The sequence below is a fragment of the Grus americana genome, chromosome 1 (genome assembly GCF_028858705.1).
Source record: "Grus americana isolate bGruAme1 chromosome 1, bGruAme1.mat, whole genome shotgun sequence".
Taxonomy (NCBI): Eukaryota; Metazoa; Chordata; class Aves; order Gruiformes; family Gruidae; genus Grus; species Grus americana.
In genome coordinates, this window is record NC_072852.1 from 10370948 (window position 1) to 10388274 (window position 17327).

Here is a 17327-nt window from a genome sequence, read left to right on the forward strand (position 1 = left end):
GGGTCTGTACTGGGACAGATACTATTTACTATCTTCATAAACAACATAGACTGTGGGATTGAGTTCATCCTCAGCAAGTTTGTGGGTGACACCAAGCTAAATGGTGCAGTTGATACACAAGAGGGAAGGGATGCATCCAGAGGGACCTTGACAGGTTTGAGAGGTGGGCCCATGCAAACTGCATGAAGTTCAACAAGGCCAAGTGCAAGGTCCTGCACATGGGTCAGGGCAATCCCAAGTATCAGTACAGACTAGGGCATGAAAGTAGCCCTGTGGAGAAGGATTTGGGGATATTGGTGGATGAAAAATTAGACATGAACCAGCAATTTGCACTTGCAGCCCAGAAAGCCAGTTGTACCTTGTGCTGCATGAAAAGAAGCATGGCCAGTAGGTCAAGAGAGGTGATTCTCCCCTTCTACTCCACTCTTGTGAGACCCCACCTGGAGTACTGTGTCCAGCTCTGGAGTCATCAGTACAAGAAAGACATGGACCTGTTAGAGCAGGTCCAGAGGAGGTCATGGAAATGACAAGAGGCCTGGAACACTTCTCATATGAAGAAAGGCTGAGAGAGTTGGGGTTGTTCAGTCTGGAGAAGAGAAGGCTCTGGGGAGACTTTACTGTGGCCTTTCAATAAATAAAGGAGGCTTATAAGAAAGATGGAGAAAAGCTTTTTACGAGGGCCTGCAGTGATATGACAAGGGGTAATTATTTTAAACTGAAAGAGGGTAATTTAGATTAAAGGAGAAATTTTTTATGATGAGGCTGGTGAGACATGGGAACAGGTTTCTCAGAGAAGTTGTGGAAGCCCCCTTCCCTGGAAGTGTTCAAGGTCAGGTTGGATGGGGTTTTGAGCAACCTGATCTAGTGAAAGATGTCCCTGCCCACGGCAGAGGGGGTTAGACTAGATGATCTTTGATGGTGTTTTCCAACCCAAATCAATTCTATGATTCTATGATCTAATGCCTAGATCACTAGGGGCTTCTGCACAACATTGTATTATACAAAAATGAATCTGCTGTATCAACCTCTCATTTCCATAGTACCTCTATAATTCTAAAGATCAATAGCCCTTTTGTGAATTATAGGTTATTAATGAAATTATCTCATGTTCTACATACTGTGAAGCCAGCTATAAGAAGAAAAGACAGGCTGACCCCAAAACATCTGAAGTTAAGCACCAATGCTAAAACAAGCATCAAGATGAAGGTGAATTTCTAACAGTACCGTGAAGAACAGTGTACCGGAGGAACACCCCATAAGTGTATGGTGTTTATACATATTATACAAAATGAGTCAGGACAGCCTGATACTGAGATGATGTTCCATTTTGAAGGTGGAAGGGTTGTTGGGTTTTTTTATGGCTACCATCAGGTCAAATGAGGATATAGAGATGTTACTAGTAATTTGGAGACATTGTTTCTCCCTTCTACATGTAGATTTCTCTACAGTCTGACAGGTCTTTTATTGCCACGGGGTATTTTACTAAAAGCATAAGAAGGGTTTAGGAGCACAAATTGCATCTGATATTCAGTAGGGTCTATTGTCTGACTCTGTTAGATATTCAAATTTACCATGAGAAAAGATGTTTATGACAAATGTACAATAAATTTCTAAAAAAGCACTAGGATTTCCTCCCTGCCTTGCAAAATCTGCCAGAAACAAATGAATAGGGTGGGAAAAAAAGAAGGGGACGATAGGTACCCATATCTGTGAAGGTTTAAGGATAATATGCAGTGGTTCCTAATACAATTCATAATAGTTATGTGGCCATTAACAGCTGCCTAATATTGACTTTTATTCTCCGGTTACACTACTTAAGACCAACTCTGTTGAATTCTACCGGCTCAAAGTCAAATGGCAGAAGCATGTCTCTGGTTTTGACTGCTAATATTTGCAAAGCGTTATTGATTCTGAAAGGTTTCAAATATGTCTCAAGTTATTCAAATAAAGCTTTTCTCTCTCTCTCTCTTTCTTCCAAGGCATTTAACCTAGCCAGCAGTTTACAGATAATTAGGCATACTGAGGGAGAAACAATAGAGACAACAAAGATTCTTAAGCACAGTTATTTCTATGTATTTCCCTTCATTGCACTGCTTAAAATTGCAAACACTGACAAAGTATAGCCTTAGCTTATGTATAGAAAACATTTTGGGGTGGTATTCATCTACATTTAACTATGTATCTAAAAATTAGTAGACTTCCTTGAAATTGGGAGTATAGAAATGACTACTTTTAGATGATATGTGTTTAGATTCTTTTATAAAGGAATTTTAAAATGGAAAATGCCTCCTTCTCTTGTTCTGATAAAAAAGACAGCTGGATAAATATCTTAAATTAAACACTGACTTTGAACAAAAGCTGAATATGACATCTCTCACCTACAATAGAAGAGCTTGAATTCTTTCATAAAAATCCATCTCATAGTACAATAGATAACATAATTAAAATAAAGCCATCAAACAGACCTTTGATCTATTCAGTTTTCATTAATATTCAAAAGTATTTGGGACATATTAGGAAAAGCAGGATCAAATCATGGATAGATTAGTGCTAGATACCTCAAATTAGGTAGGTCTTCTGAAGAAACTGATGTTTAGCAGCTGAATACTTGTCTCCTTTCTCTTTCCCAGAGAAGCTATTCTGTTCAATTAAAGAGAACAGACTTTGGGGTAACAGTGTACCGATTTCTGCATACATCTATTCATTGTTGTTTAGAGTTTCTGTGCTCGGTAAAGCTTGGGTTTATTTCAGTGCGTGAGGTGTAGCAAATCTTTCTAAACTCACCTATGGAATATTATCTCAAACTCTGCATCTTCTGTGAGTAATTGATTTGGCAAAAAAAAATACTCTGAAAGTTTCCTTTCATCTTTTTAGTTACTTCCATCTCTGCCTTTTGCTGTTCTTACAATGCTTCCTTTCTCCTTCCTTCTGTTTTTTATCATGGTGATGATTCCAGATAGCCTTACGCATACTGTCAATCACATGCCATCCTGCCCAAGAGCACATGCCCCTGAAAATCACATGGGATAGTTCATTTTTATCCATCTTTTTCAAAGGAAATTCAATTTAACAGTAATTTTGAATAGCATAAAACCCTGACTTTTGGCATCTTCATTTTAAGTGAAAGCACCAGATTCTCTTTCTGTCAAAACACTGGATCTCTCCATAGGAAGAATTCTACCCTTCCCAGATTGGTGCGGTAATAAGCATGTAGTAAGTGGTACACCTTAATAAATCAAGTCCTCAAGAGACTGGACTGTCTGTGTTTCATCAGAAAAGGGCTCTGATTATTTGAACCATATGTATCTTCTAAAACTCAAGAGTTTTATAAATTGATTCTTTCACTTGTTAACAGTATTAAGATATTAAACATAATGTAAAACATCTTCTGTGCGTATAATTTAAAGGGGACATTTTTTTTTGTATGCTTACTTCCTTAGAAATGCATTGGATGAAGTAGATAATGTGATCAAAGGCTTATATCATGGATGCTTGTGTCATCCTTAGACTGAAATATTTTAATATTAAAAATTTCCAATTTATATTTCTGCTGAAATGTTTTTATAGACACATTTCTGAAGCTTTCTATTGGGCATTCTACATTTAGAAAAAAAAATTCTAACATTAATAAATATTTTTATTAACCACAACATTATCACTTCTTATCACCTACTCAAAATGCTTTATTAAAGAGATAAGAATCTTTAGGGTTTGAAATCACTAGAGAATTTTAGGCAGCCCCAGTATATTGGTTTAATATTGCTCACATGAATAAACATCTACCCTACCTTGGACTGAGACCTGGGGACTTGTAACAGCAATGGCATTATGTCATTTTGCATAAGCAATGAATATGATTTAATATTTTGTACCACAACCACATTTTTGAACTCTATTGTCAGAGAAGACTTTGGGGATGTGTGTATTTTTTTCTGAGAAATATCACACTGGAAAGGTAAATAATTTGTTTTATAATAGAGTCCCTGGTAGAAGGAGTATGTCAACCTGACCATAGCAAATTTGTTTGGATGCATGCCAAAATTTGCTATCTAATACCAAAATGAATTGGGGAAAAAAAAAAAAATCCATCACTTGGCAAGCAATATCCAGCTAACTGGAAATAGATACTGAATCAACACAGTAAGCTTAATTTAAAATCTTTGAAAATAAATGTTGACTGAATTATTATTATTAAATATTAAATGTTACAATTAAAACCATGTTGTGAATGCATGGAAGAAATCATCCTTTAAATAAAAATTTAACATTGGAATTATGAAGATTTACTATCATTCTGAGTTGATTCCCTGTCTGCTGTTTCTCAGGTTCAGATAAAATACAGGAGGAAATCTACTATTCATATACTATTTCACACCTATTTCATCTATATTGTTGTGATCACCTAGCTGAAAGTTAATGAACTTAACTGGGAAAAATGGCGTATGAGCTCTGGATTAGGCCTTATATCAGAAGCTTACTACTGCAGTAATGAAAATCAACAATAAGATCCAGAAATTGGTAGGGTCACATATATTACTGTCAGAAAACAAATAGCACTTCAACATACACTACTGCTAAGCAAGTACGTAAATGTTTTCAGCTGATTTACAAAGAAGTTTGCTTCTAAGATAGTCTGTAAATTGTCCATCATTACTAAGTGGGTTTGATTAAATAACAAAAATATCAAGATTTTATTACACTGCATTGAATTTCTTTTTAAGAGTGAGTAACTTTACATTGAATATCAGATAATTTTTATTTGACTGGCACGTACTTCTAGAAGGGCATTTTAAAATTGCAGTAAACTCACCTTGCATGAAGATTATGTGTGATTATTTTTAATGTACACTATGAAGTTTCCAGCAAGAACTAGAAACATTATGAACTACTGTGCAAGCATACACTTTTTTTTTTTTTTTTTTTTTTAGTAGTATGTAGCATATCAATACTATAAGCCCTGATAGATTTGTAATGGTTATATTTCTGCTGTTCAGTAACTAAAACCAGATCAATTATAGCGGGACTAACTGAGTATGTTATTTTGCCAGCAGGGTGGAAAAACTAAGTATTTGCTAGATGTGACAGAGTATGTATATGTCACAGTATATATGTAACATATAATAACATGAAATGGAAATACCAAGGATTAGGACATGAGCTAACATGATTAGCTGTGTAAAAGACTTTCAAGTTCCACTGAAATTTCTCTGCCATAAGCTGAGTAGAATTAGAAGAAAAAAGGATATACCCTATGATTTATTATATGTTTCAGTTATAAGGTTTTCCAATATACTTAGAAAAAAGAGAGAAGAGAGTTTTGTAGTGCATGCAGATTGAAAATATTCTTGTCTCCCCAAATGATACCTTTTAGTTTCAGAAAATTTTGCCTCTGTAATTTAAGCAAACTCACAGGGAAAGTTCTTTGTTTGAAGATTTAACTATAATTTAAAATTCATCACTAGATCCACACATTCGGAGGAAAAGCACCAAACAAACAAAATTATTCATGGACTTTGCTGCACCAGCTCACTTCATGAAGCCAATTAGATTATCCAAATATAGCTAGATAGCCAAACTCACCTGCTGTTAAGAGCAGAGGTTGAACCATGTGAGACTAGTTATGGACTAATGGGTTTTTGCTTGTCATTACTCGACTTTGCTTTCTGTCTCCTACCCTGCCAAGTTTCTGAGGCATCTGCCTGGCAGCCACACAGATAAAACCTCAAGCAGTGAAAGTTCATACTTCAATCTCCCTAACAGCCTTTTAAGTTTATCTATCTCCTACTGATTCATGTTCCTCAAATAAAATACTAAAATATCTTAAGAACTGTGTTTTAAAAGAACAGTGGCAACTTTCAGCATTACTGCTACCAAGATTTTTGAGTTAGTTTACTATTTGAAATTAATTCTGCCTTTAAAGTTCTTGGCTCAGATTTTGCTGGCAAACCCCATGTGGCAGCGTTGACTTCAGACATCTCTGGCCAATTTCCACTGTCTCCTTTTCTATTGCTCAACTGCTTCAGTTGCTTGCTGGTTCACCTGAGTTATTGTATCCCTACCTGGCAATCACTATCGTGACCCTATAATTATTTTTGCAGCGATACAGATGATGGATGACTGTGAGCATAGGAAAGCAAAAATTGCTAATGCATTAGCTCATCTTCAGCAGCATAGGTTTTTGGGGTAGATATGGTCTCTATTTTTTTTTTCCCCAGGGAAGAAATCTTCTGCCTCCTGTTACCAATTTTATACGGAATATTGCCAGTTAGAGGTCTTAACCTTGTCAGAAAGATCCAGCCACTTGAAAGATTATATTTTTGTCCTTGTGATGGATGACTCTTTAGAGTACCCTTGAATAGTAATCTGCCTTAAAGTACTGGTGGTTTAAAACTGGAGGATACTTGCATTGCCTGATCTTACTTTTAACCTGTAGTTCATAAACTGTGTCACAGACATTGCCAGCTCTCCCCTATGTCTCCTTTTTGTTTTTCCTCCTTTTTGTTTCTGTCTCTTTCTTGTCACATGTAAGCAGATTTTGGTTATCACTTGCAAGCTACATAGCAAAAAGTTGAATTAACTAAAATTACACAAGGCTCACCCAATTCTTATAAAACTTTTTGCACTGTAATATTTATATTCCAGGACTATCCTGATAATTGGAAACATAATGTCATTCAGGTGTTCACATTACCTAGACTTTGTATCTATGGTTTTTTGCATTATTGATGGGTACAGAAGGCAACCCCAGTCGTTACCTCTTCCTGTAGAGCAGCACTCAGATGTCCACCTTACGTACTCAACATGTTCAAAGTGCCAGACTCATTTGTCAATGCCCTGCATCTGGAAAACATCTTTGCCAGAAGAATGTTCTGCGGAATGAAGTAGTGTGGGAGGTGAGACTATATTTCTGTAGAATTTAAAAGGGGAACCAAAGATTTTTATGAGGGCAAAAAAGGGCAAAAGCAATGGATTTGTGCAGTTGTGATGATGTAATGGCATGAAAAACAGAGCAGAGCAACAGCAGCTTTGTCACTCCCCGAGAAAAGAATAAAAAAAAAAAAAATCTGTAGTGATATTTGTCAATATTCAAGTTGCAAAGTTACATCTTACTATATGCTTAACTTATAAGAATCTGTTATAAAAGAGATCTTACTATACTTTGACTGCTGTGGAGCAGCAACAAGGTTTTTGCATTTAATGTCCTAAGCGTATTTTAGTTATCAAGCATTTATATTTAAAAAATATCAAAATAACGTAATAAAAAAGTGACTCTTTTTTGGCAGGAGAAGAAATGACTGTTTTAACACAATCTTAGAAGTTAATTACATACTGATCATTAAACCATTCAAGAAATCCACTATTGTTAATATAATTAACATTACTTGACAAATGGTTAACAAATCTTGTCAAAGAGGATATAGTACAAATATGTTCACCAAAGTAGTTTTGCTGTAAGAGAAAATGTGGTAAGCAAGATCAGTCTGAATATTTGCCAGCAAGCTCAGGCAGACAGATAACAATACTCAGTATTTAAAGCAGAAAGAAATGGCATTTGTTCTCTCATGAAATGTACTCCAGCAGTCCAGGCTTCCTTTAAGGCTTTCACAGGTAAGTGAAGTGCCATATAAGAGTGTGTAAATATTGAAGCAGTCCTTCCTTTGTTGAGTAAAATATTGTTTGTACTGTAATGGTGTGGTTTTAGTTTTGGTGTTGAGCTTTTAGATTAAATGGCAAAACACTACAGTACCTAAGCTAAATAACATTTTCTCAAATTTGGGGATCAGTACACCAAAGCAACTTGAAGCTCATTTTTTACCAAAATATAGTAGGAATAGTCTTTTCTCTTTTGTCCTGTGTGTTGAGCAGTAACAATATATTCTCCTGGAATAATTCATCCTCTTTTTCTGCTCCTTTTTATTTCTTTACACAAGATCTTTATAGAAGAAGAGGTTTTTGTCACAGAAATCTATAGAAACTCAATACAAGGAAGGGTTTTACTCAGCTGAAATCTTTAGCCATTTCCATGTGAGAGAGGAGATGAGGGTTTCTAGCCCATGTGCTAGAACAGTTTATAGAGTTTATTCACTGTTTAATATAAAATGCATAGACTATTTTGAGCACTAGAGCCAGAACTTCTTTCCCTGAAAAGCAATTTAACTATTATATTAGAGTCATGCTACTGCTCATTCACTCTTCCTGAAGCTTGAATATTTTGTTGCACAGCTTCAACAGGAAATGGAGAAAGCATTCATCCTTCCCTACCAATCCAGTAGCTAATAGCTCGTGATTAGACCTCTTCACGGAAAATGAAAGATCTGGGTTTCAATCCATTTAAAAAAGGAAATTGAACTCATGTCTGCTGTTTCTCAGGTGACCAATTTAGCCACTAGACTATTTTTAAAACATTAGGCAGCACTATACTTTCTCTGACCAGGTTCTCGAAGAAAATTGCGGTTGCACCTGATCTTGTAAGTGTGCTAGATGTGTTCAGCATAAATGTAGCTATTAAATCCTAGTACTAAGTAGAAGAACAACCTCTTTTTGGGTTACGCTCAAGTTTAGGCATGATCTAACTGAATTTTACAAATTGAGGGCGTTGGCATGACCAGGAGCACAACTCTTGACACCTTGAGGAGTCTATAGTCAGAAGTTGACCCTGGTCATAAGCTTTTTCAAGGTAACTGAGGGTAAGTTTTGGGGAAAGTTGCTTTAAGCTTTGAATTTAAGTATCTCACTCCCAATCATTCCTTGACTTCAATGACTAAGGGTATCTTAACACTGCAAAGTGCAACGATCCATGAACTAACAATTCACTAAATGAGCGTGAGGGCTGTTCAGCCTGTGGCTGCAGCAGCTCAAGTCCGGGAGCAGTACAGCTGCATTCATGTAGTGCTATATCAAAGCCAATCAACTTTGCCGAAGGAGTGTAGCATCACATAAATGAAGTCCTATTGCTTCAAAACCTGGGTCATTTACATCAGGCCAGATCATGGTGAGATTCACTTGCCTAGAAATGACATCTAGTGCCATTTTAGATTCCTGGCTATCCCACCCATTCTCCTAGCATTAAGAAGGTGCTTATCCTATTTACCTACACTATGCTAATATCTCAGTTATCCTACAATATCCAGAAATCCTGGTACCTTTCAAAGAAACTACATAATACTAGTATATTTTGTGTTTCAGTAATGAAATCACTCCCCAGGTCCCACTGCTTGGTGTTTTCCAGCCCTTCCAGATGTCAGGTTCACTTCTGTGCTTGTCTCTACACCCACGGCAAAAACACGCCTGTATAGCTTTGATGGAGGTAGTCTTAGAAATATCTCTTTATACAAGTTTGATCTTGAAAGGTGTTTAATATTCTCAATTTTCATTTAAGACAATGAAAGTTGCAGGTGTACTTGGCAGGACTGAGTCTTATATGAGTAGTTACTGGTGTGCATGCTCAGGTAGAGGAGTGTTCATCATGCCTTGTGTTCTCATTGAGAACATGTGAGTGATATCGCTGATCTATGTATAGAAATATTGCCTCATTTATGAAAAATTTGCCTTCAGGACAACATGGAAATAAATCAAGGGAAGCTACCACAGTGTCCTTTTGTGGCTTGTACATAACTAGAATTCAAAATGCAATTCTTTTAACTCCAAGACTGACTCAAAAATAAAATATATTGGATGTTTTATATTCTTGCAAATAAAAAATTACTTTCTTTAGGACTGAGAGAATATCTGGTTCTGCTTTCATTCTGTTTCTAATCTGATCACAAACAAGCAATGTTCTGAAACAGCAATCTGGTGGATTTGCTTGATGAGAGAAGCTTGCTTTGAAAGCATGATTTCCACATTCCTGTGCAGTTCTTTGCTGAGTGTATCGCTGTCAAGGAATGTATATATGGTCATTGGCCAGTATGCAAACCTTAGACAAAAAAGACTCTTCTGCTCATTGTGGTGCTCCCCTCTGTGACTTAGTTTTTACATTTGTAATATGAGGCCAATCACACCCAGGTACAAAGTATTTTGACCTCTACTATTAAAAAATGTTATGGAAAGCATAGATATTAACATTATTCTTCACAGCTATTTAATCAATTGATTCTTTCTGAAGATGGCTCAGGAAAGAAATCAGTTGCGAGACTGAATTTCTAGTATGACTCCTTTGATAGAAAATTTATCATCTAGGGAAACATCTTTCAGAAACTACTTGCTTTCAGCTTCTCTTGACTTGAATCAAACCTAGTCGACAAATGGAACAAAACATATTTATCCTATTATTAAATTCCCTTATCATCACACACACAATATAAATAATAATTTAAAAGAAAAAGAAATTGTGGCAATTTGTTGGATTAAATTAGTATCTTCATTGAATCTTAAATTTCTTGCTTTGGCTCAAAATATTTGTTCTCTTTTCTGTACTTTAGGATATAAGGTAGGTATCTCATGCGGAAAATTGGTCATGCTAAATCTTTCTGTGGGTAAGGTAAATTTGAATTCAAATTAGAATTCAAATCTCATTGGTTTGGAACATCCTTTTCTCAGGGAACACAGGACAGATTTTCAATAATGATTATGAATTTTGATGCTTCAATATTTGATACTTTATGAGGATGTATTCTCAGATTAAGATATACATAAATTTCTGAAAACTACAGCATATATGGATGGCTTATATGGCATCCCCAGTGGCTGTCATAGTGATAGACCTGTGCAAGGACTTTCTCTGACATGTAGGACAAGTCTCCTTGCAGAAGGCCATCTGTGGCCTCTACGTGGCTGACAAGGTGCTGTATGGATGAATGAACATAACTGCTGGTGTGGCACACAAGCTGGACCCTCCACCCCAGACTGGATGAGGACCCATTGGATGTCTTCACTAGCTGTGGTGACAATCCTGCTTCTCCCAACATCAGCTGCTGGGCCACATCCAAACAATTGGAAAAGTTATGCTGAGGGGTAGCTGTGAGGATAAGCTAAAAGGAATTTAGTTGCTTTTACCAAGAGCAATTTTGTTTCTTCAGAATAAAACAATCACCACAACATAGACATAGGAACATAGTTCCTTTCCCTCAGTCCCAGCTCCGCTGTTTTGGAGACAGTCCTAAGGCGCTCTGTAATGACTTATGTTGAGGCTTCCTGACAGCAAAATGGTTTTCAGCCTCTCTGGCCTGCTACGAGCCAGGCTGTGCTCTGCACCATCTGCTCAAAAGTGCAGATAGACCTCTGTGCTTGCCTCTTTCTTCCTTCCTGAGGCTTGATTCCAAATTTCTGCAACATTACCTGGGATGAATTTCCCTTTCTCTGTGGGAGTGACTTTGGCCTGGATCACGTGCAGCCAAGCCCCAGCTCCTCTTATCTGGTCATCATATTTCTTGATAAAATCAGTAATCACTTGGAAAATTCTGAATATGCATTTTACAGATTTCTTTCTGTTCTCACTGAATTTAGAGGCAATATTTTCCGTGATCTGTGTGGAGACAGTACTGCGCTTAAAACAAGCAACCCCATCCCCCCAAAAAAGCAAAACCAGAACAACGTTGTGCGTACAGTAAAAATCTGCAGTTTGACATGCCTGAGGGAAAGACAAGGACACAATTTTCAGTAATTATTTCAATTTCCATTAGCTCAATCATTTTTTCCAATTTGCAGCTAATGTCCTAAGCAGTATTTTTTCCTTTTCAGAAAATGTTAAGAAGAAAACTTATTTTGCCCCATCCTCCTCTCACGATATATTGAGCACAAAAATTATGATGTAAAGATTCACACACAAATCTCCTGGAGAGCTGGCTCACTTTGAAAATTGTTCCCAGGTGTTTTGTGTCTCTTTCTTACTCAAAGATTATACGATTAGCATTTTAATGTCCCACAACTTCTTTTCTAGTTCCCTAGGAGGATATGAAAATGAAACCATGAAAGCTAAGCTATTTGGTATTTATCACACACACTCTGATTGTATTTCAGAGCTCTGGGATTTAAACAGGACGTCAGTCTTTCATAGCCCATTTGGATATCTTGGTCTTCGTATAATGCTGCTGGATGAGTATCAAGAGCGACTGTTCGTGGGAGGAAGAGACCTCTTGTATTCCCTCAGTTTGGATCGAGTCAGCGACAACTACCGAGAGGTGGAGTAAAAAGCTATATGTATTAGTCATTTCACGTCATAATGCGTAGCACAGAATATCAGAGTTTGCATGACTGGAAATGAGATAATGGTGGTTTTGTAAATGTTTTGTGCACAAGCTTTAAGGTCATGTTTATATTTAAGAAAAATACACTAATTACCATTTGTCCCCCAGTAATAACCCATAAGGGTCACTCTAAGTGAAGAGATCTGGGGATCATATAGCTATTTCTCACTGTTTTTCAGCATGTTTACAGATATTTAGAGCATATGCACTTTGTGCATATTTGATTTCTGTATCTACCCTATATTATCAAGGAATAATTTCTCCCTGATATTTCTGTGGGGCTTTTCCACAGCAACAGAGAAAACATTACCAAAAAAAAAAAACCCAACCCAAAAAAAAGCACATACATGATAAGAGATATTCAATAGCAGCATAAACCATGTAGCTAATGTTTAGCCTTCTTTAGAGACTGGATTTTGAATTGACTTTGAGCCAGACGTGCTATTAAGTAGTGACTGAAAGCGGCATTTGAAGTCTGCTCAGTGGTCTGTGGGAGAAAGGTGGTTCAAGTCATAATCCTACCAGAGAGCTCGATACATCGTAGAAACTGCAGCTGATCAGCAAACTGGCAATTGAGGTGGAGAGGCCAGAGTTTGAGCTGATGTGAGCGTTGCCTTCCTTACTCACCTCAGCTGTTGGCAGCTAGGGTTGGAAACTTGCAGTAGCAAAGGAAGCTGGGAGGAGCATTGCTCCTGCCTCAGCCATCTTGACTGTACATAAAAGTTGCCTTAAAATATTTCAGTGTTTTCCTTTTCTACTTTCTTAAATTTTCTCAATTCATTTTCATTCATTCTCAAATTAATAAATGAATGAAAAAGTGAAAATTAAAATAAAACCCCTCTGGAGAAATATGATTTTTGTTGATGTCCATACTGCACTGACCACTGATGTTTCAAATTCTTTTCTTCCTGCTTCCTTGTTGTAAGTGAATATCACTATTCTCATGTCAACACTCTGGTCAACGTTACCATAAGCAACCTTGCTTATCTCCAAATATAATTAGCATGTTCCACTACTGTGAACAGATATAATATGCTTTATCCTTTTTATAAACAATTTGGGAAAGTCAATCCTAGATACGGGGAAATGGATATACTCAGGGAGGCCATTTGAGAATTTATGTACATTAAAAAAATAAAAAATAATTTTTAACTCCTCAGGGAACAATGTTACATACTGAGCTTTATTCCTCCACAGTGAGATATGAGTTAACTCCTTTTCCATTTGATAAAAATTATTACTATCCTGTCATAAGATATTAGAGCTCAGGGATATGAAAACATTTAGGAAGCAGTTGTTTCTATAAAATAAGCTTTTTTCCCCCTCTCTTCTTGCCCATTTGGCAGTAAATCTGTATGAGGAAAGATGACAGGATAGAGCACTTTATGCTTCTGTCCAACCACCATTGTCCCATCTGGACACTCTCTTGAAGTTCGTTGCTCTTGTTGTTGTTTTTAGATGGAAGATCAGCCATTTACTCTGAAAACATACTCTCTGTCTTGAGACCTGTATGCAGAGTATGACAAATTAATGGAAGCTCTTCTTGCCCACTTGCCTGCTTTTATGATGTGCAAAAGATGAGAAACTGGAATAAATGGAACTTGACCTAGCATGTTGAGAAACATGAACTCACTGGGACTTAGCTCCCGTGAATACAAATGTCATGATCCTTTTCCCTTTTCCCAGTGTTCACTCAGTGAGATCCCATCCAGTGATAGCTAGGGAAAACTTGACTGCCCCACAGCACTATCAGCAAAAGTGTGGAAAGAGACATTGCTGTTATATGAGGGCTTAATTACTGAGATACACTGGGGGAAGTTCCTGGAATCAAGACAGGTTGATTCATTATTGCCAAAGCTCTTCATTAACCTGTCTTTAACTGTGTGTTGGTAGGCCTTTGACTTTTTCTTTCAGATTGAAGACTTTAGATTAGTTAATCTAAAACACTAGTTATGATCTAGTGAAAGTATAGGAATGTAGGCAAGTTCCTGGTTTTTATTCTCTCTGGTAACCATGATGAGTCACTAGCTGCAAAAGAGATGTTTCATAAAGTTGGTAGTTTTGGGTAGATTCATATAGATCTTTTTCATCTTGTGTGTTCTGGAAAAAAGTTTATGTGTTTTAATTCATTGCCATCCCTTTCCCCACAATTTGGAATATGAATATGCTTTCTAAAAACCAAGCTAAAACCTATTCCCAATTAGACACGTATCCCTTCTGCTGTAAAACGACCCAGTAATTTGGTTCTAGCGAGCATATTAGAAGTCCTCCAAAGAAAAACAACAAAATGCTGAGTGGACATAAAATGCTTTTGCATTGAGACCTATTGACTGCCAAAGTAATCCAACATTTCCAAAAAATTCAGCCTGTGATGCATATGAGGTATGCATCCTATAAATCTGCATTTAATAGACTACATTTTTTCTTAAGGTTCAGTTGTCTTCAGCTTTCAAATACAAAGCAGCACTCTGAAGGGTAGATTATAGTTTTTCACATAAGCTATTCGCTGTTTATGTATATATCTACTAATGTTATTTTAAACATGTATTATCTTGACCATTTTTCATATCCAGTAAAGAAAAGATACACAAAAAATGGGAAAAATCTTTCAGGGAAGAAAACTACTACTGTCATTCCTGCATTGGTTGGGGAATCCAGAGATTCAGGTTGAACTCTCAACTGTAGAATAGACCTTCCATGTCTCTTGGACAAAGACTGAATCTCACCTCTCCATTGGTCAAATTATATTCCCTTTACCTATTTTGCATTTTTTTGGTACTCTCTGTATCTCACCTTTCATATAATACACACAGAAATGTTCTTGCTTTGAGTATTTAACATATCTTACCATAAGTTTTTGAAACAAAGTTACTCATGAACCTTGGTTTCTATATGAATGCCCTAACACTAACAGTAGCAAGAATGAGGGAGAATATGAAATATGGATACCAATATTTACAGAGAATTAAAGCCATAGAAGCACTTGAAACCTTGTGTAAAGCCAAAGATTTGGAGGTACCCTCCATGTGACCTTTGCTTTCCCTAAGATCTCATTCCATTTGACATCACCTTTGGAATCAAACTTTACACATATTTGGGATTTGATCCAAAGTCTTTAAGGCTTGTAATGATCTAACACACTGATAGAGAACTTTCTTTCATATCTTGTGCCAAATTTATTTTGAAAAGCATTTCAGTTCATTGCAATTTGTGCCAGAGCAGATCTTTGCTGACAGGAAACTTGAACCAATGCCAGTAGTTCATCACCACTGATCCAACAGCTCATAGAAAAGGATGACCTTTGTTTCTACTTTTTGTCTCTTGTTGGAGTGAAAAAAACCCTTGCACTTTCTATTTGTCCACAAACTCCTTACAGATACTCCTCCTCCATAGCTTCTGCTGCAAAGGGCTCATGAAGGCCTTGCTCTGAAAAGGAAGCCTTCCTACTTCTGCAAACAGGCCTGTGCAGGCAGATTTCAATGTGCTGTTTCTGATCTAGTACGAGATAGCTCCAGATTAGGATTTAGGGCTTTGTTGTAATAAACTACAGAGCCCTCATACTATATCCTGCCTCTAGCGAAGCTGGCTATATTTCCACTCCAGAGATGGCTGAACACAAGTCTGCAAGAGCAGGGCTTCCTTGTATCTCCTTTGAATACTGTGCAGGAACGTACATATATTCAAGCTGACATAAGAAGCACGCAGTTTACCAGTGAGATTGATTATCCATTGGAATTACCTCCCAAGAGGCAAGGTGGCTATGATGTTTTTGTTGGTAAATATATATAATATCCAGTCATAACCAGATATTTTTTCAGAATTTGTGCTTCAGCCAAACACAAGTTATATGTTAATTAAGCACTATTTATTGACTTAAACCAGGGACGGAATAGCTGAATTGCTTAATTGCTCTGTCATACTAGAGTTCAGACTAGCTCACACAGTAGTCTGTTTTGGTCTGAAGTGCTGTAAAGCTCATATAATTTCTCAAAATTAATTTTCATTAGATATGCCATCCTGGTTTTGAGGTTAGTTACTGAATAGGGAAGCTGTTGGAGACATTAATTAGCATTACAGTTCCAGTTTGCTAAGTAGCTGTTGTCTGTACTGCTTTATAATTCCATTTTTTTTTGCATGAGGAGTATATTTAAATGTAGCATTTCCCTGTCTTTTAAATACAGTGCTAAAATTACATCATCCAGGTCTCAAGGATGATAATATGGTGCAAGATGAGAAAACATCACGAAAGAAGCAATTAAAAAAATTTACTTCGCAGTAACTTGAAGGGGCGAAAAGTTTGGAAAAATTATGTTCAATTTTGCTTGATAATAATTATGTCAAGCATGCAGCCCAGTGCAATGTATGTTGTTGTGATGTTATTCAAGTCTAGATGTACAGGAAAATTTCCCAACAATAGTTATTGACAGCTTGCCAAAAGATTGTAATCCTGGCAAAGAATCAATTCAAAGTTAAAACTGATAGTTGTCCTAACTCTAAAGCATAAATATCAGGAAAAATAATATGTGGCATGGTAAAGGCTACCATTACAGCTGATTAATCTGGCTTTCCATGCAGTGCAAGCACATCCTATGTTATGCTAGTTCAGTAAAAGAGCAATAATTACACAAATATAATTAAGTACAGTAGGTACAACTTGGTAAAGTATTACTTGAGTCACTTACTATGGATTTCTTTGCAAATGATCATAACAGACCGAGCAGCTCTTCTCAGATGTTTTAACTGAGCTAAGGAATCCTCGTGAAGATTTCAAGAGAGATATGGATTTGATGGATGGACTGTTTGATGAATAAGGAATTGGCTGGATGGTCACATCCAAAGAATTACAGTCAATGGCTCCAAGTGGAAGCCAGTAACAAGTGGTATCCCTCAAGGATCTGTACAGGGACCAATACTATTTACTACCTTCGTCAGCATGAATGGATTGAGAGCAGTCCTGTGAAGAAAGACTTGGAGATATTGGTGGATTGAAAAATAAGCATGAGCCAGCAATGTGCACTCACAGCCCAGAAAGCCAACTGTATCCTGGACTGCATCAAAAGAAGCATGACCAAGTCGAGGCAGGTGATTCTGCCCCTCCACTCTCATGAGATCTTACCTCGAGTACTGCATCCAGCTCTGGGG

The 17327-nt window shown here is 36.9% G+C and overlaps 1 protein-coding gene across 1 annotated transcript in view; it reads left to right on the plus strand.

Annotated features, from left to right (window-relative positions):
* SEMA3E (semaphorin 3E) overlaps nt 1-17327 on the plus strand; it is a 147496-nt gene that overhangs the window by 64588 nt on the left and 65581 nt on the right. The window contains exon 2 of the mRNA XM_054835466.1: nt 11959-12119. Coding sequence (XP_054691441.1) covers nt 11959-12119 — 161 coding nt within the window. The remainder of the gene's footprint in view (nt 1-11958; nt 12120-17327) is intronic.